A 21,208-nucleotide genomic window follows, 5' to 3' on the forward strand; every position below is an offset into this window, starting at 1 on the left:
AAGACAGGAGGACCGCTTGAGGCTTGGAGGTGGAGACCAGCCTGGGCAGCATAGTAAGACCTCATCTCAAAGAAAAAAAGAAATTCTTCACAAAATTCCAAAAAAACAGAAAAAGAGGGAACATTTTCCAGCTCATTTTATGAGATCAGCACTACCCTGGTACCAATACCGGGCCATTTCCTTATTACAGGAAAAAAAAATGCATAAATATACTTAATGAACATAGGTACAAAAATTTATTTTTTATTTATTTTTTTTTTCTGAGACGGAGTCTCGCTGTCGCCCAGGCTGGAGTGCAGTGGGTGCCATCTCGGCTCACTGCAAGCTCTGCCTCCTGGGTTCACGCCATTCTCCTGCCTCAGCCTCCCGCGTAGCTGGGACTACAGGCACCCGCCACCTCGCCCGGCTAATTTTTTGTATTTTTAGTAGAGACGGGGTTTCACCGTGTTAGCCAAGATGGTCTCCATCTCCTGACCTTGTGATCCGCCCGCCTCGGCCTCCGAAAGTGCTGGGATTACAGGCATGAGCCACCGCGCCCGGCCCAAAAAATTATTAATAAAATGTTAGAAAATCAAATCTGGATACATATACATATTTATATATGTATATAAATACATCATGACCAAGTGAGATTTATCTCAGAAATCCAAAGTTGGTAAAACATTTGTAAATCAATGTAATTCAACCATAGCAATAGACTAAGAAAGAAAAACTATAAGATCATCTCATTAAAAAAGAAATAAAAATTTGATGAACTTCAACATCCATTCATGATAAAAACTCTCAGCAGCTATGGACTGATGGAAACATTTTCAAATTGATAAAGAGAGTCTGCGAAAACCCTAGGAAAGGCCAGGTGCAGTGGTTCACACCTGTAATCCCTGCACTTTGGGAGGCTGAGGCGGGCGGATCATGAGGTCAAGAGATCGAGACCATCCTGGCCAACATGGTGAAACCCCGTCTCTACTAAAAATACAAAAATAGCTGGGCATGGTGGCGCACGCCTGTAATCCCAGCTACTCGGGAGGCTGAGGCACAAGAATCACTTGAACCTGGGAGGTGGAGGTTGCAGTGAGCCGAGATCACGCCATTGCACTCCAGCCTGGGCCACAGAGCGAGACTCCATCTCAAGAAAAAAACCGAGATATCATGACACACCTACTAGTATGGATAAAAATATCAAATAAACTGGCCAGGTGCAGCGGCTCATGCCTGTAATCCCAGCACTTTGGGAGGCTGTTGCTCTGTTGCCTGGGCTGGAGTGCTATGGCACGATCTCGGCTCATGGCAGCCTCCACCTCCTGGGCTCAAGCAATCCTCCTACCTCAGCCTCCCAAGTAGCTGGGACTACAGGCATGTACCACCATGCCTGGCTAATTTGTATTTTTTTTTTTTTTTTTTTTTTGTAGAGATGAGGTCTCACTATGTTGCCCAGGCTGGTCTTAAACCTCTGAGCTCAAGCGATCCTCCTACCTCGGCCTCCCAAACTGCTGGGATTACAGGTGTGAGCCGCTCCACCCAACCTCAGACACTCAACTTTCTTTCTTTTTTTTTTCGTTTCTTTTTTTTTTTTTTTGAGACAGAGCCTCGCTCTCTTGCCCAGGCTGGAGTGCAGTGCCACGATCTCAGCTCACTGCAACCTCCACCTCCCAGGTTCAAGTGATTCTTGTGCCTCAGCCTCCCGAGTAGCTGGGACTACAAGAGCCCACCACCACGCCCAGCTAATTTTTGTATTTTTAGTAGAGATGGGGTTTCACCATGTTGACCAGGCTAGTCTCGAACTCCTGACCTCAAGTGATCCACCGGCCTCGGCCTCCCAAAACGTTGGGATTACAGGCGTGAGCCGCTGCGCCCAGCCTCAACCTTCTAGTGAGTCCTCCATGCTCTGTTATCTTTTATTCCTCTTGGATTTTTGTTGTTTCTTTTCTTTTTCTTTCTTTCTTTTTTTTTTTTTTTGAGATGGAATTTTGTTCTTGTTGCCCAGGCTGGAGTGCAATGGCACGACCTTGGCTCACCACAACCTCCACCTCCTGGTTTCGAGCAATTCTCCTGCCTCAGCCTCCCAAGTAGCTGGGATTACACGCTTGCGCTACCACGCCCGGCAAATTTTGTATTTTTAGTAGAGACGGGGTTTCTCCATGTTGGTCAGGCTGATCTGGAACTCCCGGCCTCAGGTGATCAGCCCGCCTTGGCCTCCCAAAGTGCTGAGATTACAGGTGTGAGCCACCACACCCAGCCTTTTTGTTGTTTCTTCTGAGAGATTTCTTCAACTCAATTTTCCAACCCTTCTATTAAATTTTTTAAATTCCAGATATTCTATTTGCAGCCGGCAAGGGCTCTTCCTGTGCTCCGCTCGTTTTCCAAAGCATTCCGTTCTAGTTTTTATGGGAGCATCATCCTTTCATATCTCTAAGGATAATCAGAGTGGTTAAAATGTTCTTGAAGTTTTCTTCTGTTCCCTGAAGTAGCTCTGTTGCTTCCAATTTCCTCTTTCCCAAGTGATTCGTCTCTCTCATATACCTAGAGGTCTTGCTTTGCATTCACATCTAAGGGCAAAAAGCGCTAGGATGCAGCTCCCAGGTCCATTCACTTCATCATAAGGTTTGCACCTTTATTAGTCCTGCAGTGGTTGAGTAAAACCTCACTATCCCACACCCTCAAATATTAAGTGCCCCTGGGTAATGATGTGGAGGGGACTTCTTATTAATGTGAGGCAATGCTTGTGTTATAGGTTGTGGAGAGAAACGCTGGTTATAAAACTATATCAAAGTAAAAATGTATTATTGCACAGTAAAGACACCTGGAAAAAAAATACCCTTTAATGCTCACAGAAGTTCTCTCCGAGGGGCAGTCCCACCACCCTCCTGTTTCCCTTCCTGCGTTTCCACGTTTTTCTGGGCCCAGATGCAGCCTCCCCTCCCACCCCTGGTCCCTCCACCCAGGCTTCCGGCTGCCCCTTTCGTCCCTCCTCCTCATCAGCCCCTTGCAGAACTCCAGGGTGGGGCTTCTGAGTCTCGCTGGCAGGCACCGAGTCTTGCAGGCAGTATGGGCTCCATAAGTCTTGCCGGACACCGAAATTAAGTTCTGCAGGTGCCGTCTCCAAAATCCCCAGCACAGATAGACAAACCACATCTCAGGGGTGGGGGGTGCAGACAAGCCCCCAGCCCCGCTGCAGCCCACCCTACAGCACAGGACCAAGCACACCTCCAGGAGGGCCCCCTGCAATGAGGAGGACCCTGGGGACTGGATGGAGGGTGGGTCTCCCCACCCCCACAGCTGCATGGGAAGGCCCCGCCCCCTCCATTCCCAGCTGCCCTCTGTTTATATGTCTCACCAATGTCAAGGGAAACCAGAACTGGATAGCAGTTGAAACACATATTTTGTTCAGGACTATTGTAATAGGGGAAAAAAGATTTTAGTATAGACCTGGGCTCAACTCTGAATGTGGCACGGGCATTGGGATTTAGATCTGAGGAGCAGGGCGGGGTCAGTGGGTGGAAAATTACTGGGACGAAACACCTGTTTGGAGGATTCTGGCTAAACCCAGGAAACAGGAAGTTTGCTGAGGGCAGGCAGGGTTAGCAGACATCACCTGGGGGTGGCAGAGGCTGAGAACCCTACCCAGGTAAAAGGAAGCTTGCTGAAGTCAGGCAGGGTTAGCAGACATCGCCTGGAGGTGGCGGAGGCTAAGGAACCTACCAAGGTAAAAGGAAGCTTGCTGAAGGCAGCCAGGGTGAGCAGACATTGCCTGGGGGTGGCGGAAACTGAGGACCCTACCCAGGTAACAGGAATCTTGCTGAAGGCAGGCAAGGTGAGCAGACACTGCCTGGGGGTGGCGGAGGCTGATCAGATATGGGGGGATGGAGGCTTCTTGCCAAACTGACTTAGCAGAGTACTTGCTAAATCTGGATTTTACAAGGCAGAATGCAGATGAGCCTGCGAGAAGGTTCTGAAGCCAGACTACAGTTTGGTCAAGCAAACAATCTTGTCATGGATTCAGTCATATAAATAAGGGTCACCCAGCCCAGGGGAGGGGCCCCACCCCATCTGTTCCCTCTCCCTCCCCATACTGAGTCCGAACCTTTCAGGCTTTGCCCCCTTCACACACTCCAAATTTATTCTTCTACTTCTCTTCCTGCAGATACCAGACTCCAGCCACCCAGCGCTTACCTGGGACTGCTGGGCCTCTGCCCCGTGGGTACCTGTCCTCCGGGAAACAAGGCCAGACACAGCAGGGCAGGGAGGACTCTTCTCCAGGGCCGGGGCGCCGTCTCTTCAGCTCCGTGGCACTTGACTAAGGCAGAGCCTGCAGCACCCTCACCCCAGTCCCTGCAGCCACCAGGAGGTGGTCCCCCTCATCCCATTAGCCATCACTCCCATTCACAGAAGTCTCAGACTGAGGCTGGCGGGGGGAGCACCATGACCCAAGATCAGAACCATGTTGTCTGTGCCTCTGGAGAGGTGGGGGCAGGAGCTGAGGGAGGGTTTGGGTGGAGAGGGTTTGGGGCAGGAACTGAGAGGGTATGCCTCTGGAGAGCATAGCAGGGGCAGATGCTGGCAGGGAGAGACAAACTTCTATGACCTTTGCCTTCTGACCTTTGCCTCTGGCCACTGCTCCAACTAAAACAGAATGGCCCCCTCCAGGAACAGGGCTTCCTATGGGCTGGGAAGCATGGAGCCCCCACAGTGTGGCTATGCAGGGGAGTGAGGACCAGGTGGGGGCAGGCCTGTGGGGGTCACAGAGCTGGGCTAAGCTTCAGAGAGAAGTGGCCCCTGGGAGGGGGAATGGCTGGGGTTAGGACCCTGGGTTCCCACGCCCCCTAAAACAGAAGTAGAATTAGGGAGAAACGATCCCCAAGACCAAGGACGGCACCTATCAAAGGAGCTCTCCACGGGCAGGAGCTGTCCCAGGGCGAGGGTAGCCAGGACAGGTTTAGGGAAATGCAGGTGGAGCAGGACCCGGAGATGGACTGGAGATGCCGGAGGCGAGGCTTCCTAGTGGGAGCCGAGACAGGCACGGCAGACAAGTGTCAGCAGGAGGGGCTCTGGGTGGGGAAGACTGGGACTTGGAGGAAGACCTCTCCAGGGAGAAGGGAGGAGGGGGAAGGAGAAGGGGAGGAAGTGGGAGGAGGAGAGTGCTCACCCTGGAAGCCACAGCCTCGGGGAGAACTTTCTAGAAGGAAGGCATGACCATCAGTGTCCCAGGATGCTGAGAGCCCAGGAAAGGCGAGGCCTCAAGGCGCCATGGGGTTGTGGTGACCCCAAGATCACTGGGCACAGAGCAGGGATGGCTGGGGATGGAAGGGGAGGGGCGCGGGCTGAGGTTCTGGCGGCCCCAAAGCCAGGTGTGATGTTGGCTCTAGGGGGAGTGAGGAAGGGGAGAATGTCCCCCTGAGCGTGCCTCTTGGGGAAGGCAGGGGTTCTGGCTGGGGCTTCTCCACTCCCAGGAAAGGAGGTGGTGTGGAAGGAGAGGGTGGGACGGAGGAGAGAGCGCCCCGCGGCCGCAGGACCAGCAGGTGGGGGACCAGGGTCAGCGCTGCTGGAGGGGCCTTAGCGCGACAGGACTGGCCGGAGACCGGGGATGTGGCACAGAAAGAGTTAAAGGGCACCCCAGGGACCGCCCTGCCGGTCCACCCATGTCACCCATGTCGGCCCCCACTCCAGCCGCCATCTGCTCTGCAGGGGAAGGAACCGGGAGCCGCGGTGGGGGCGAGTGGGGGTGTCGGTCCTTCCAGAAAATCAGGAAGGCAGCAGGAAAGAAGCGGCGAGAACCCGGGGACGCGAGAAGAACGGGGCGAGGGGGCGCCCAGAGAGGCGGAGGGAGCGAGAGGAAGGGGGGCTGAGCCATGGCCCCCAGGCCCGCCGCGCCCCTCCACGTTCCAGGGCGTCCCCGCGGGAGCCGGGACCCACCGCGACCACCACCTGCCGGGCCAGGGATCTGCAGGATTAGGGTCTGCGGAACCAGGACCCGTGGGACAAAGGTCTGTGGGGCGCGGGTCCGCGGGGTGGAATTCAGCGCGCCGGGTCTGCGTATGGCCAGGATACGAGGCGCTCGCCGGGGCTCCCCGCGCAGGGTGGGCAGGACCGAAGCTCGCCGGGAGGCTGCGCGGAGGGCGGGCGGAGACCCTCGGCTGCCGCTCCCACCCCCGCGGGGCCGCCCCCGAGCCCGCCCTCCGCCGCCGCCCTCGTTCTGCGTCGCCGCCGGAAAGTTTGCACCGACCCCGATCCGGCAGCACCGCGGAGACCAGCGGTCCCCGGCGCCCGACCCGAGCGCGCCCGGAGGACGGCGGGGAGCCGAGCCGAGCCCCGAGCAGCGCCGCGCGGTGAGCACCTGGGCCGCGGCCCCGAGGGGACGTTCGGGAGTCGACCCGGTGGGGGCAGAGACTGCGGGGCGGGCGCGGCGGGGCTGGGGGCGCGGGGAGCGGGGAGCCGGCCGGGCGGTCTCCGGGGCCCGGGCTGGTGCGGTCCTCAGTCCCTTCAGACACCCCCGTTCCCAACCCCGGCTCGGACACCACCCGGTCCCGCACCGTCGGACAGGTCCAGGGGTCTCAGCCCCTCCTCCGTTCTCTGGTCCTGGGGGGCGCGGCTGGGGGTGGGGGTGTCGCTGGCCGCCTGGCGCCCTGCGGCGGCCACCCTGCAGCAGCCACACTCTCCACTCCAGGCCCCGGGCCCCGCCGCCCTGGGAGCGCACAAAGCGCCACGGACGCGCCCCCGAGACGCGGGGTCTCACCAGCGCTGTCTCCCCTCGGTGGGCTCCTGTCCCCAGGACTGCCTGGTGGCACCGGCGCGGCCCAGGATGGGGTGAGGGGTGTCTGCGCCCCGCCTGGCCGCTCCTCTTCCACGGCCCACACTGGCGACTTTGACCCCGGCAAGCGGGTCACTGCCCTGCCCGGCTCCGGCCTCTCCGGCGCCCCACCACCCGGCCGACCCGGCCACTGGGCTTATGCTCCGACTCTGAACCGACTGACCCCGGCCCTCTCGGCGCCCGCATCCTCCAGGGACCTGCCAGGGCTGCTCTCTGCCCTTGGTACTGGGGACATGAGGGTTGGGGGGTCGGGGCGCACCCAGGCCGGCACCCAGGCCTGCCCCGCCCCTACGGGGTGAGGGCGCAGGGATAGGGCTTTGTCAACAGCCTGTGGCCCCTGATCCCGCCCCGTGCCCTGACCTTCCACTACCTTCTCTGGTTTCACAAAAACATCCCGGCTCCCATCCCGGAGCTCCTCAGAGCGTCTGAGAGGCCCCTTGCGGACGCCCTGGGAGCCCGGCTGCCTTCCTGGACCAGTGGCCGTTCCACCCATCCTGGGGGCGCAGCTCCAGGTCTGCGGGTCCCTCAGCCGCCCCCAGTGGGAATCGGTGGAGCCTGACGGAGCCATGAGCGCCCAAGAGTCACGTGTTCTGCCAGGGAGGACATGGGACAGGACACAGGGTGCCAGCCCTGCAAAGCGGCCGGGGCAGTGGAGCTCAGGTGGCCCCAAGCCCTGGTGGTGGCTGGTGTGGCCCGGCAGGCAGCTGTGGGAGGGAGGAAGGGGGTGGCATGTGGTGGAGGTCTAGGGAAGGAGGGCAGGGCACCTCGGGAGCCCCCCATTGGGCACCTCAGGAACCCCCCGCATTGGGTACCTCAGGAACCCCCCACATTGGGCACCTTGGGAGCCCCCCATTGGGTACCTCAGGAACCCCCCCTATTGGGCACCTTGGGAGCCCCCCACATTGGGCACCTCAGGAACCCCTCCCCTAATTCTCAGCTGACTCCAAGGCCTAAGAAGGAGCTTGGTCACCTGGACTGTGAAGGTGGAGGGTGGGGTCCCTGGTGGGTCGTCCCACCTACCAGCTGTGTCGCCGGAAGGGTAATATGGGGCACTGTGGCCCTGGGGAGCCCCGAGTGGCAGCTCCACAGCTGGGAGTTTCTGTCCACTCCTTCAATCAACAAACATTGATCCTGGGCTGACCGGGGCCCGGGGGTGTCAGTGTCTCCTGTCAGGGGAGAGGGCTGGGTGGGATCAACAGAGGAGCCTCCCTTCTTCCCTTCAGGCTGGTGTCACCTTCAGTGACGGGGCAGGGTTCCCACTTGGGAAGTTAAATCGTCGTCCCCGTCCCAGGACCACAGCAGCCTCAGCCCTGCTCTCCAGGCCAGGCTCTCTCCTGGGTGCTCAGATGGAAATTGGTCCCCCTGCCGGGGCTCCATCCACCCCTGTTGGGATGAGGGGCTGGAGTCTCCCTACCCACACAGGACCCACCGCCTGCAGGGAACAGAGGACCCCCACACTTCTGCACCTCCTGCCTCACTATCAGAGACCCAGTGGAGAATTGCCCCCCACCTCACCTCTTGTATTCAGAGGCCCTGACCCCCAGGGATCCGGGACTAGGGGTGCCCTATGGGGAGCCCACCTGTGGCCTGTGGATGCTGAGCTGTCGGGGGAATCCTCCAGGATCCCCAGCTCCACCTTCCCAACCTTCTTTTGAGGTTGGAGGAACACAGAGAGCCCTGCTCCCTCTTCCGCCCCACTCCCGGGTCCTGACTGCTTCAAAGAAAGGCCTAGGGGACTGGGCAGCCCACCCTCCCTTGGCTCCATGGGGTCTCCAGACTGGCTGCCCGGCTGGAAGGTGGGGCCCTGGCACGCGAGGACCTCATGTGTGGAGGCGCTGGCTTGGGGGTGCTCCCAGTGGCTCTAGAGTCAACACGGCAGGCATTGAATGGCTCCTGTTTCTCTGGCAGAGTTGGGGCAGAGCCAGGCTTGGCCACGCTGGGCTCTAAGGGGCTGTCATTTTGCCCAGGGAGCTCCTGGCTGGGTGGTCCTCCCACCAGGGTGAGCACACGTCCCCTCAACCCCCACTGTGAGGCCCCCAGGCAGGGAACAGCTTATCGGCCAGTGTCCTTCCTCCTTGGCCCCTGCCTGCATCTCCACCATCCACCCTGCTCCAGCTGCCCCTTGTCTCTCTCCCCATCCCCTGCCCAGAGCCCCAGGTCTCCCCTGTACCACTGAGCCTGCCCACCTAGCAGTGCCCCTCCTCCAGGGCCCTTCTGGGTCGGGGGTGCACACAGCGGGGAGAGGTGGCTCCTGCTGCTCCTCACCCAGCCCGGCTCAGTGGCCGGAGCCACCCAGGGCAGTGGCAGCAGATGGGGCTGTTTGATCAGAATCAGGGAAGATAAGGCCCCTTGGGTGACCCCAGAGCTGGGGACGCCAAAACTGCCCCTCCTCCCCCACCTGCCTGCCGATTTCTCTGCCAGGGAGAGGCCCCTATTCTGGGTCCTTCGCCCCAGCACTAAGCCTGCATGGCTGCTCACCTAGCTCAGGAACTGGGGATCAGTGACACACAGGTCCTGCCTCCCATCGGCCCCTCCGTGAGCCCAGGGCCCAAGGGCTGCGGTTGGGAGCTCTTTAGCAGTCTGTGACGCAGGTGCCTGTCCCTGTCATTCAGCTGTCACACTGCTTGGTGCCTCTCAGGCCCTCAGGCCCCGTTAGCGGAGGAGCCCCAGGTGGAGCTGGACCCACGTGGGCTCACCCAGCCGCTGCCTGGAGGAGGCTAAAATTCAGGCTGTCCCATGGCAGCCAGCAGTCCAGCCCTGCCCGGAAACCCTCTGCTCCAGCCGCAGCCTTCGCCCATCTCCTTGCCCCTCTCCCCGGCTTCCCCCGGCACTGCCTTCCAGCTGGCCAGCCCTCCATCTGCCTAGCCATCCATCCACACCTCTTATTCCATTTGAGGGTGCCCCAAAGAAGAGCCCGTCGCAGCCCGGGGGCTCACAGCCAGCCACTCGCAGGACCCCGCACATGCACGCGGACCCACGGGAAGACCCTCCCTGCTTCTCCCACAGAATTCAGTTGGTGCAGAATCTGGGCTCTGTAGCAGCGAAAGGCTGATTTGTGGAGCTGTTGCCGCCCGGAACTCCCAGCTCAGTGCTGGCTGTGGCCTGGGGACCAGGTGCTGTGACTCCCGCAGCCCTGGCAGGCACCACGGGGGCTGTCCTCCCCACCCTGGGCCAGCTCCTCCTCCGAGCCGACGCCTGCAGTGCTAATCTCAAAGGACTGTGCGGCCAGCCTGTGGCGTCCCATGGGATCCAGGAAGCCCAGCCGAGCCTTGCACGGCACCCGTGTGGCACCTGGGCACCCCGGTGCTGGGCAGGGGGCATACATGTGACACAGACCCCTGAGTGTGGGCCCCACACACTTGGCCTGGCACAGCTGCAAGCCAGCCCAGCCACTTTGCTCACCGTGGCACTGGGGCCAAGTGACGGAAGGTCCAGGCACCGCCACCCTCACGCTTGGCACATTGGCTCAGGTCAGCCTGGCAAGCCAGCTTTCCCAGGGGCTAAGAATAGGTGAGGAGGATGGTGAGGACTGGAAGCGGCCGGGGGTTGTCAACTGAGGGAGGAGATCATCATCTGGGGAGGCTGGTCCCCGACCCAAGAGCATTGGGTCACCCTGCAGGAAGGTGGCTGCCACCAGCACTGAGACGAGGGGCTCTGCGACCCTCAGAGCTGCCAGCCAGCCAGCCAGCCCTGCGTGGCAAGAGTGACTCCTCCTGGGGTCGCCTCCCTCCTATCGCCCTCTTTTTTTTTTTTTTTTTTTTTGAGACGGAGTCTCGCTCTGTCGCCCAGGCTGGAGTGCAATGGCTTGATCTCGGCTCACTGCAAGCTCTGCCTCCTGGGTTCACGCCATTCTCCTGCCTCAGGCTCCCGAGTAGCTGGGACTACAGGCGCCCGCCACCATGCCCGGCTAATTTTTTGTATTTTTAGTAGAGACGGGGTTTCACCGTGTTAACCAGGATGGTCTCGATCTCCTGACCTCGTGATCCGCCCACCTCGGCCTCCCAAAGTTCTGGGATTACAGGCGTGAGCCACCGCACCCGGCCCCCAGCTCCCTCTTTATCCCTAGGACTCTGAGGTTCAGAGGGGCAGCTTCAGGGGAGGACACCCCACTGGCCAGGACTCCCCAGGCTCTGCTGCTCTGCCACTCAGCTGCCCTCGGAGGAGCGTGCACACCCACCAGGACTGCATTGCCCCAGCTGTGCAGCCCCTGTCAGATGCGGAAGGCAGCTAGCTGCCCAGAGGCATGCCCCCCTGCCAGCCACGCCGACCCCTGCTGCTGTTGCTGCTGCTGCTGCTGGCCTGCCAGGTGAGGACTCACAGCACCCTCAACACCCAGGGGTCCTCCTGTGAGGACTGCACACTGATGGCTCTGTCTGCCTGCCTGCCTGCCTGTCTGCCTGCCTGCCTGTCTGCCTGTGTGTCTGCCTGCCTGTCTGTCTGTCTGCCTGTCCCCCTGTCTGCCTGTCTGCCTGTCCGTCTGCCTGTCTGCCTGCCTGTCCGTCTGCCTGTCCATCTGCCTGTCTGTCTGCCTGTCCATCTGCCTGCCTGTCTGCCTGTCCGTCTGCCTGTCCATCTATCTGCCCATCTGTCTGTCCATCTGTCCATCTGCCTGTCCATCTGCCTGCCTGTCCGTCTGCCTGTCTGTCTGCCTGCCTGCCTGTCTGTCCGTCTGTCTGTCCGTCTGCCTATCTGCCTGTCTGCTCATCTGTCTGTCCATCTATCCATCTGTCCGTCTGCCTGCCTGTCCGTCTGCCTGTCCGTCTGCCTGTCTGTCTGCCTGTCTGTCCGTCTGTCCATCTGCCTGTCTGTCTGCCTGTCTGTCTGCCTGTCTGTCCGTCTGTCCATCTGCCTGTCCGTCTGCCTGTCTGCCTGTCCGTCTGCCTGTCTGTCCGTCTGTCCATCTGCCTGTCTGTCCGTCTGTCCGTCTGCCTGTCCGTCTGCCTGCCTGTCCGTCTGCCTGTCTGCCTGCCTGTCCGTCTGCCTGTCTGTCTGCCTATCTGTCTGTCCGTCTGTCCGTCTGTCTGTCTGTCTGTCTGTCCATCTGCCTGTCTGCCTGTCTGTCTGCCTGTCCATCTGCCTGCCTGTCTGTCTGGTTGCTTGTGCATGTGTCCCCCAGCCACAGGCCCCCTCTGCTCAGGTGATGGACTTCCTGTTTGAGAAGTGGAAGCTCTACGGCGACCAGTGTCACCACAACCTGAGCCTGCTGCCCCCTCCCACGGGTGAGCCCCCACCCAGAGCCTTTCAGCCTGTGCCTGGCCTCAGCACTTCCTGAGTTCTCCTCATGGGAAGGTTCCTGGGTACTTATGCAGCCCTTGAGGACTCGCCAAGGGGCCCTGTCACTCCTCAGGCCCCCACCCCCATGGGCAGGTGAGGTAACGAGGTAACTGAGCCACACAGCTGGGGACTTGCCCCAGGCCGCAGAGCCAGGAAGTAACAGAACGGTGGATTGCCCCAGAACCGGCTGCTGCTGCTGCCCCCGGCCCAGACGGGTAAAACCACCTACAGCCCCATGGAGTTTTCAGTGGGTAGACAGTGCCAGGGCATGGAAGGCGGGACCCAGGGGCCTGGGAGGGCTCAGGTGGAGAGTGTATATCATGGCCTGGACACTTGGGGTGCAGGGAGAGGCTAGGGCTGGAGGACTTACCCGGGAGGCGGTGCCTTGGTTCAGACGAGGGAGGCAGCCTCCACCGGGCAGAGGGGAGCGGGTGTGGCAGCCACAGGTTTGGCAGTGCACCTGGGAAGCATGAAAATGGCATTGGGGTACAGCCCCCAGAGAGGGAGCTGCTGCGAGAAGGTCACGGAGAATGGGGGACCCCAGTGTGGGTCTGGGGCACATTTGAGATGGGGCGTCTCCAAGGGAAGGTGTCCTGCAGAGCTGGAATTCAGGGCTGGGCTGGGCGTGCTAGCGGAGGCTGGGCTGGGCGTGCTAGCGGAGGCTGGGCTGGGCATGCTAGCAGAGGCTGGCCCAGGGAAGGTGGATGGTCGGGTGAGGAAGGTGGAGGTGAGATGGGGGAGGTAGAGGTCAAGTGGGGGAGGGAGCAGCCCAGGCCATGTCCTGGGAGAGGTGACGGCCGAGCTCAGGCTTCCAGAGAGAGGAGAGAGGCCTGCTGAGGGAACCCCTTCTCCCACCCTGCCCTGCCCTGCCTTGTCCTGCCCTGCCCTGCCCTGCCCTGCCCTGCCCTGCCCTGCCCTGCCTTGTCCTGCCCTGCCCTGCAGAGCTGGTGTGCAACAGAACCTTCGACAAGTATTCCTGCTGGCCAGACACCCCCGCCAATACCACGGCCAACATCTCCTGCCCCTGGTACCTGCCTTGGCACCACAAAGGTACCCATAGAGGGCAGGAACTGTGGGAGGGGCGGACCCGGGGTGGGGCTGACCTCAGCCTCCCCCCCACACCCCCAGTGCAACACCGCTTCGTGTTCAAGAGATGCGGGCCCGACGGTCAGTGGGTGCGCGGACCCCGGGGGCAGCCTTGGCGTGACGCCTCCCAGTGCCAGATGGATGGCGAGGAGATTGAGGTCCAGGTCAGCGGGCGGCAGGCGGGCGCGGTGGGCTGGATGGGAACGGGCATGGGGGCCCCCGCCTGGCCCTCACAGGCCACTTTAACTCACAGAAGGAGGTGGCCAAGATGTACAGCAGCTTCCAGGTGATGTACACGGTGGGCTACAGCCTGTCCCTGGGGGCTCTGCTCCTCGCCTTGGCCATCCTGGGGGGCCTCAGGTAGGATTCCGCCAGCGCCCGGGGGGGCCGCAGAGGGCAGGGAGGAGGGCGGGCGCTGACTGGCTGTCCGCACAGCAAGCTGCACTGCACCCGCAACGCCATCCACGCGAACCTGTTTGCGTCCTTCGTGCTGAAAGCCAGCTCCGTGCTGGTCATTGATGGGCTGCTCAGGACCCGCTACAGCCAGAAGATTGGCGATGACCTCAGTGTCAGCATCTGGCTCAGTGATGGAGTGAGCCCCCCTCGGCGGCCCCAGGCAGGCGGGGGGGGGTGGGCAGCCAGGCAGGTGGCCACGTAGCTGCGCTCACACTGCACCTGTGCCAGGCGGTGGCTGGCTGCCGTGTGGCCGCGGTGTTCATGCAATATGGCATCGTGGCCAACTACTGCTGGCTGCTGGTGGAGGGCCTGTACCTGCACAACCTGCTGGGCCTGGCCACCCTCCCTGAGAGGAGCTTCTTCAGCCTCTACTTGGGCATCGGCTGGGGTGAGTGGGCTGGCATGAGAGGGGGTTAAGGCAGGCTGGCCAAGCCTTTGGGACCACAGCTGCTGCCCCCTACAGGTGCCCCCATGCTGTTCGTCGTCCCCTGGGCGGTGGTCAAGTGTCTGTTTGAGAACGTCCAGTGAGTATGAGCGGCTAGACAGTCTGGGGGAGGGACTGGGGGGCTGGGGTGCGGGGCTCTGGCCTGAGGCAGGGAGGGGCCGGGGATGAGCCTGGTGCCTGGGGAAGGGGTCAGTCGTGACCTTCTCCCTTCCTTTCCTGAGACCCGAATTAGATCCTGGCAAAATCGGGACGGGGGCGCTGAGGGGCTGAGGGGCTGGGGGCTGTGCCCCAGTATGTGAGTGGCCTGGCCTCGCAGGTGCTGGACCAGCAATGACAACATGGGCTTCTGGTGGATCCCGCGGTTCCCCGTCTTCCTGGCCATCCTGGTGAGGAAATGAAGAGCGAGGAGTGCACCCCAGGCCCCTCCTCCCTTGGCGTCCTGAGGCTGCCCCAGGAGACAGCAGCATCCTGTCTGAGAGGGCTGGGAGGGAGCTGGCATCCAGACAGGACACCAGGACACTGGCCAGCACCCTGGGCACTGAGCCAGGCTGCTCCTCCCTGGCCGTGTGCCCACCAGCCCCAGGGCTATGTGGCCCAGGGCCTATCTTGCTGCCAGGCCCACCTGCAGGAGGGTCAGGTGGGGCCTTCCAAGGGCACAGAGCTGTCCCCTGGGGCTCGGGATGCCCCTGACTTGCACCGTTCTCACGCAGATCAACTTCTTCATCTTCGTCCGCATCGTTCACCTGCTCGTGGCCAAGCTGCGGGCGCGGCAGATGCACCACACAGACTACAAGTTCCGGTGGGTGCCGCGGCAGCTGGCGTCTCAAGACCTGGAGACCCTCAGGGCCAGAGGGCAGCAGGGGTGGGGACTCCAAGCTACACATGGATGGTGCGGGCCGAGGGTGGGGGCGGTGGGTGACTCAGGCTCTGCCTCTGCAGGCTGGCCAAGTCCACGCTGACCCTCATCCCTCTGCTGGGTGTCCATGAAGTGGTCTTCGCCTTCGTGACGGACGAGCATGCCCAGGGCACCCTGCGCTCCGCCAAGCTCTTCTTCGACCTCTTCCTCAGCTCCTTCCAGGTGCCCGCCCGCCTGTCGGCTCCCCCGCCCAGGGCGCAGTGTACCACCCCTGACCACCCTGTCTCTCCAGGGCCTGCTGGTGGCTGTCCTCTACTGCTTCCTCAACAAGGAGGTAGGTGGGAGTGGGGGTGTCTGAGACCATCAGCACTGGCCGTCGGGGTCCAGGGGCAGAGAGAGGCACAGGGATGCCAGCCCCACCCCTGCCCAGGGGTTGGAACACATGGGGCCCAAGCCTTTCCCTCCACCTGCTCTTATTGGGTGCAGTTGCCATGGCGCTGGGTGTCAGGCCCCCAAGACAGGTTGGCCTCAGCCCCATCGCTAGGGTGTCCACAGTGGGGGTCCCCAGGTGTCTGCAGACTGTGCTTTCCGTGGCGATGCTGGGTGGCATAGCTGTGCCCAGCAGGGAGCTTGTGTCGCTCTGCACCCCTCAGAACAGAGACTGGGCATCTCCGACGAGGCCCACAGCAGGTTCCAGTGGGGTGGAGAGAACAGGCAGGCCCTAGGACTGGCCTGCCCCGCCCCCCACCCCAGGTGCAGTCGGAGCTGCGGCGGCGTTGGCACCGCTGGCGCCTGGGCAAAGTGCTGCGGGAGGAGTGGAACACCAGCAACCACAAGGCCTCATCTTCGCCCGGCCGCAGCCTTCCCAGCAAGGAGCTGCAGTTTGGGAGGGGTGGTGGCAGCCAGGATTCATCTGCGGAGACCCCCTTGGCTGGTGGCCTCCCTAGATTGGCTGAGAGTCCCTTCTGAACCCTGCTGGGACCCCAGCTAGGGCTGGACTCTGGCACTGAGAGGGCATCGCTGGACAACCCAGAACTGGATGCCCAGCTGAGGCTGGGGGCGGGGGAGCCAACAGCAGCCCCCACCTACCCCCCACCCCCAGTGTGGCTGTCTTCGAGATGGGTCCTCCTCTCCCTGCACTTGCCCTGTCCCTGGTGTAGGGGCGAGCAGAGGAGTTCAGGATGGGAGTGGGGGCTGTGCCGTGAACTGCACGCCAGTGTCCCCACATATGTCGGCACGTCCCCTGTGCGTGGAAATGTCCTCCAACAATAAAGAGCTCAAGTGGTCACCGTGCATGTCTTGGAAAGCAGGGCTGGAAATGCCGGGGCCGAAGCAGTGGGGGATGGAACAACAGTGGGTGGTCAGCGCCAGTGCGGGCTGTTGAAGGGTCCCCCTGCTGTCCCAGTTCACACAGAGTTGGCACTGGAACCCCAGAGGATCCTGAAGGCAGCCAGCCTGTGCCTATCTGAGCAGGCCCTGGCCACCTTCCCATCCTGGTTCTGGCGGGCAGTCCCCCTGGACGCTTTGGCCACCAGAGGGTCACCATTCACCAGCAGAGATGTCAGGGGCACAGTGGCTAAGGGGGCATGAGGCATCACAGTCCCCTGACCGACCCCATCAGCACTGGATTCACCCGAAGGTGTCTTCTCCCTGGAGGCCATGAGGACACCGGCACCTGACTCATCGGCCCGCACTTCCTCTGAGCCTCCTGGCCTCCGCTTCATCTCAGCTCCAGCCCCCTCGGGCAATTTGCAGGCCACGTAGCAGATTGAAGGGGAAGAAATGGGCCTGAACATTGCCGCAGGTCCAGGCGACAGAGCAGTGCAGGTTGCCCAACCTCTGCACAGGACCCGCGGTGCGCCACACAGAGGGGTCCAGCCTATGCCAGTCCTCATGCCACGCAGAGGTCCGGCCTACGCCAGTCCTCGTGCCACACAGAGAGGTCCGGCCTACGCCAGTCCTCATGCCACACAGAGGGGTCCGGCCTACGCCAGTCCTCATGCGACGCAGAGGTCCGGCCTACGCCAGTCCTCGTGCCACACAGAGAGGTCCGGCCTACGCCAGTCCTCGTGCCACGCAGAGGTCTGGCCTACGCCAGTCCTCGTGCCACACAGAGAGGTCCGGCCTACGCCAGTCCTCATGCCACCGCGTGGTGGGTGGGCACCCTGATTGCCAGCCAGGGAGCACCAGGAAAGAGCTGCCTACTGCGTGCTGGACACAGGAGGTGCTTCAGGGTGGGGTCTCCCATTGTCTGGGGCCCAACCTGAGTCTAAGGGCCCAGGGACCACACAGCGGGGGTGGAGACAAATTCAGGGTAGAAGCCTGTGAGGGGCCTGTGGTCAGCCCCCCGGGAGGTCCCTACAGCAGGCACTATGAGACCTACTGAGGTGTGTGCATGGGCTGGGGAAGGAGCCAGTCAGGTGCCCCTGCTCTGAGGAGCTGCTGGGAGGTGCTGCTGGGCCCTGAGGTACGGGGTGCTCACAGCCCCCGCCTGGGCCACGTGGGCTGGAGCCGCTCAGGCAGAGCCGGACTAATTGGGGCAAATGAGGGGACAGGAGGCCTCTGAGGAAAGGTAAATAGAATTACTCACCCGCCAGGCACTGGGGCCCTCCTGGGGGGGCCCTCACCCTGCCACCCACCACAGGGCCTGCGTGCAGCAGGGAGGGAGCGAGCTGATTAGGCAAGGCTGGACCCTTCTGGGGCCCTGGGGTTGCTGTGATTGGGCCAGCAAGGCCAGGAGATGGTCCCCTGAGCTGCACCTGCTGGAGGCCTGTGATCTCAGACCTTAAGACTTCAGGCCAGCTCTATGCCCCTCCGGCCTCAGGTCCTGGCTCTCCTCTGAGCCCTGGATGCCCAAGTGCCTGTGTGGGCACAAGGCTGCTCCGAGTCAGCACACGGAGGTGGACATTCTTCTTCATGCCAGCTGAGCTCAGGGCTGATGACTGCCCTGGGGAAACTGCCCCTCACCTGGGACCTCCTGACAGCCCTCCCCATTCCCGAGTCCCTCTGCCCTTGTCCTCTTTCACCCCTGTCCCGCCCTCATCCCTAAGGGAACTGGAGCAGGCTGGTGGAGTTGGGCGGAGTTGGGGACTGGCAGGGGGTGGACTCACCCAGACAATAAACACTGGCCCTAACCAGGCAGCCCTGCAGGCAGGTAGGTGGAGGGATTGTTTTTTTTTTTTTCCTTTTTGGAGATAGAGTCTCACTCTGTTGCCCAGGTTGGAGTGCAGTGGCATGATCTTGACTCACTGCAAACTCCACCTCCCAGGTTTAAGTGATTCTCTGCCTCAGCCTCCCGAGTAGCTGGGATTATAGGCATGTGCCACGACACCTGGCTAATTTTTTTTTTTTTTTTTTTTTTTTTTTTTTGAGACGGAGTTTCGCTCTTGTTGTCCAGGCTGGAGTGCAATGGTGCGATCTCAGCTCACCGCAACCTCCGCCTTAGCCTTCTCCTTAGCGATTCTCCTGCCTTAGCCTCCCTAGTAGCTGGGATTACAGGCAGGTATGTGATGCCCGGCGTCCCAGAGGAGTATCTGCAAGAGTTGTGTGCTGTGTGTGCATGGCTGGGAGGGAGATGACTTTGACCCCCTGGAATCTCGTGTGTGTGGACACAAAAATACTACTAAATACTAAATACTACTAAATACTACTAAATACTAAATACTACTAAATACTAAATACTACTACTAAAATGAGACCAGGAAAAAGGAAGACATGAACTACATGAAGGACCAAATCTAGGAGAGTCAGGGGTGCATCACAGGAATAGGGGACCTTGAGCCAGACAGAAGGCTCAGCAGAGACACCCTCAAGGGGATGAAAGTGATTGCGTGCACTAATATTTAGAGGAGAGGGTTCAGGACTTGATTAGTGACTAGTACATAGAAAACAAAACAAATGAGGCTGGGTGCAGTGGCTCATGCCTGTAATGCCAGCACTTTGGGAGGCCAAGGCAGGCGAATCACCTGAGGTCAGGAGTTCGAGACCAGCCTGGCCAACATGGTGAAACCGCTTCTCTACTAAAAATACAAAAATTAGCTGGGCGTGGTGGTGGACGCCTGTAATCCCAGCTACTTGGGAGCCTGAGGCAGGAGAATCGCTTGAACCTGGGAGGCGGAGGTTGCTGTGAGCCAAGATCGTGCCATTGCACTCTAGCCTGGGTGACAGAGCAAGACTCCATCTCAAAAAAAAAAGAAAAACAAGAAAAAAGAAAAGAAAAAACCAAGCAAATGAAAAAAAGAAGGCAATTAATAACTCCAAAGAAAAAAAATTGGGCAGAAAAGAACAAAACAAGCAGAATTTACCATGACTCAGTACTGAATACAAACACAGACATCATAATGTAAACACCAACACTGATGTAACCAAAATCATGGGAGAAAAAAAATCTAGGGAGGGTGGTGGACGGGAATATCATGTATGTACTGGTGGTAGGGGAGAGAACAAAATGGGAAAAATCAAGAATAATTCACGTTAGGAATAAAAATACAGAGCAAAATTTAAAAATGCAAAGAATGAGGTGAAGAGTTCAAAGTGGTCATCTCGGGGCCAGGCGCGGTGGCTCACGCCTGTGATCCCAGCACTTTGGGAGGCCGAGGCAGGCAAATCACAAGGTCAGGAGTTTGAGACCACCCTGGCTAACAAGGAGAAACCCCGTCTCTACTAAAAATTAGCCAGGTGTGCTGGTGGGTGCCTGTAGTCCCAGCTACTTGGGAAGCTGAGGCAGGAGAATGGCGTGAACCCAGGAGGCGCACCTTGCAGTGAGCTGAGATGGTGCCACTGCACTCCAGCCTGAGCGACAGAGCGAGACTCCATCTCAAACAAAACAAAACAAAACAAAACAAAACAAAAACAAAGTGGTCATCTCTAGGCAAGGTGGGTGGGAGATGGCTAGGGCTACAGGTCCACTACGTGAGCTCGCTCAGCCTATCCCCAGACACCCTGGCAGCACTCAGCCCCGGGTCCTCCCCCTGCACTCACTCAGCCCTGGGTCCTCCCCCTGCACTCACTCAGCCCCGGGTCCTCCCCCTGCACTCACTCGGCCCCGGGTCCTCCCCCTGCACTCACTCAGCCCTGGGTCCTCCCCTGCCTGCTCTTTCTCTGACCTTGCCCTCCGCTGTTCCTTTTTCTTCTTTCTCTCCCTGTTGTGTCCAGGAACCAGGCACCACCCTCATTTCTTCTTGATCAATCTTTAAAAACCAGCAGTGCTCAGCTAACTCTTCATCCATCTCCCCCGACTTGGGGCCCTGCTGAATCCACGCTTTAGACCCAGCTTTCTGCTCGGCATGTACAGCTGGATGTCCACACCGAGCTGCTCACCCCGCCCCCAGGTTCTTCCTCCCACTATCCACTGCAGAAGCCCCCTAACATGACCCCTGCTGCTACCCCAGACCCTGCAACCCATTCCCACCCAGCGGCCAGATGCTCTGACACCCGAAGTCTCCTATGAATCCGATGAGGCCTCTGCACCACACCTCATTTTACAGAAGTACAGGAGAAACAGGGCTCTGTTGACACCACAAGGATGCAGCCGGCCAAAGGCAGAATGTGGGGTACACGACTGTCAAATGCCCAGGGGTCCTTACACGAATGGCGGAAAAAGAGGGGCACGTTACGAATGGAGGCTCGGGACACATGGGCGCCGCCTTCCCATGCTGCCAGCAACCCACTGGGAACCTGTTAATTTAGCCATTTGGGAAATGTGAGCTGGGTATATCAGCTGTTAGGAAATTGTTCATGCTCAATATGTATTAATTACAATTTTCATAAGAGCTTAACCCCCCCAAAAGAGGTCACTGTTTCCTCACTTGTAAATTGGGATACTAAAACCTGCCCCATGGAGTTGCCAGAGTGACATCTGTGTGCATGCACGCCAACACTACACAGCAGATATGACATGTGTGTGCACGCCAACAGTACACAGCAGATATGACATGTGTGTGCACGCCAACAGTACACAGCAGATATGACATGTGTGTGCACGCCAACAGTACACAGCAGATATGACATGTGTGCACACCAACAGTACACAGCAGATATGACGTGTGTGCACGCCAACACTACACAGCAGATATGACGTGTGCGTGCACACCAACAGTACACAACAGATATGACGTGTGTGTGCACGACAACAGTACACAGCAGATATGACGTGTGTGCACGCCAACACTACACAGCAGATATGACATGTGCGTGCACGCCAACAGTACACAGCAGATAGTGACTTGTGTGTGCGCATGCACGCCAACACTACACAGCAGATAGTGACTTGTGTGTGCGCATGCAG

The 21,208-nt window shown here is 59.8% G+C and overlaps 1 protein-coding gene and 1 long non-coding RNA gene across 9 annotated transcripts; one reads left to right on the forward strand and one right to left on the reverse strand.

Moving 5' to 3' along the window:
* Positions 1 to 2,802: 2,802 nt before the first annotated feature.
* LOC129017881 (uncharacterized) lies at positions 2,803 to 6,777 on the reverse strand. 2 transcript variants are annotated; one of them, XR_008495158.2, is made up of 4 exons: positions 6,731 to 6,777; positions 3,622 to 5,291; positions 3,335 to 3,390; positions 2,803 to 3,097 (listed from the first exon to the last, which is right to left on the reverse strand). It is a non-coding gene; the product is annotated as an uncharacterized LOC129017881 (long non-coding RNA). The 2 variants fall into 2 exon arrangements; XR_008495157.2 differs by having other exon boundaries at positions 3,335 to 5,291.
* GCGR (glucagon receptor) lies at positions 5,940 to 16,210 on the forward strand. 7 transcript variants are annotated; one of them, XM_054458777.2, is made up of 15 exons: positions 6,027 to 6,323; positions 6,662 to 7,027; positions 10,872 to 11,111; positions 11,922 to 12,024; positions 13,022 to 13,129; positions 13,208 to 13,329; positions 13,419 to 13,525; positions 13,601 to 13,757; positions 13,850 to 14,009; positions 14,085 to 14,145; positions 14,383 to 14,452; positions 14,777 to 14,865; positions 15,006 to 15,144; positions 15,215 to 15,256; positions 15,676 to 16,203. In XM_054458777.2, the coding sequence occupies exons 3-15, from the start codon at positions 11,049 to 11,051 to the stop codon at positions 15,889 to 15,891; spliced, it is 1,437 nt and encodes a 478-aa protein (XP_054314752.2). In that variant the 5' UTR covers positions 6,027 to 6,323; positions 6,662 to 7,027; positions 10,872 to 11,048; the 3' UTR covers positions 15,892 to 16,203. The 7 variants fall into 7 exon arrangements, with proteins under 7 accessions (XP_054314756.1, XP_054314755.2, XP_054314752.2 ...); XM_054458781.2 differs by lacking the exon at positions 6,662 to 7,027 and having other exon boundaries at positions 5,940 to 6,323; positions 10,733 to 11,111; positions 15,576 to 15,753; XM_054458780.2 differs by lacking the exon at positions 6,662 to 7,027 and having other exon boundaries at positions 5,941 to 6,323; positions 10,733 to 11,111; positions 11,943 to 12,024.
* The last annotated feature ends 4,998 nt before the right edge of the window (positions 16,211 to 21,208 follow it).

The sequence above is a fragment of the Pongo pygmaeus genome, chromosome 19 (genome assembly GCF_028885625.2).
Source record: "Pongo pygmaeus isolate AG05252 chromosome 19, NHGRI_mPonPyg2-v2.0_pri, whole genome shotgun sequence".
Lineage (NCBI taxonomy): Eukaryota > Metazoa > Chordata > Mammalia > Primates > Hominidae > Pongo > Pongo pygmaeus.

Bases quoted from the DNA above. Each gene is read 5' to 3' on its own strand.
- GCGR (XM_054458776.2), top strand. From the start codon at position 11,049: ATGCCCCCCTGCCAGCCACGCCGACCCCTGCTGCTGTTGCTGCTGCTG. The intron at 14,010-14,084 runs GTGAGTGGGCTG...TGCCCCCTACAG, and splicing joins CTACTTGGGCATCGGCTGGG to GTGCCCCCATGCTGTTCGTC. The intron at 14,453-14,776 runs GTGAGGAAATGA...GTTCTCACGCAG, and splicing joins CCGTCTTCCTGGCCATCCTG to ATCAACTTCTTCATCTTCGT.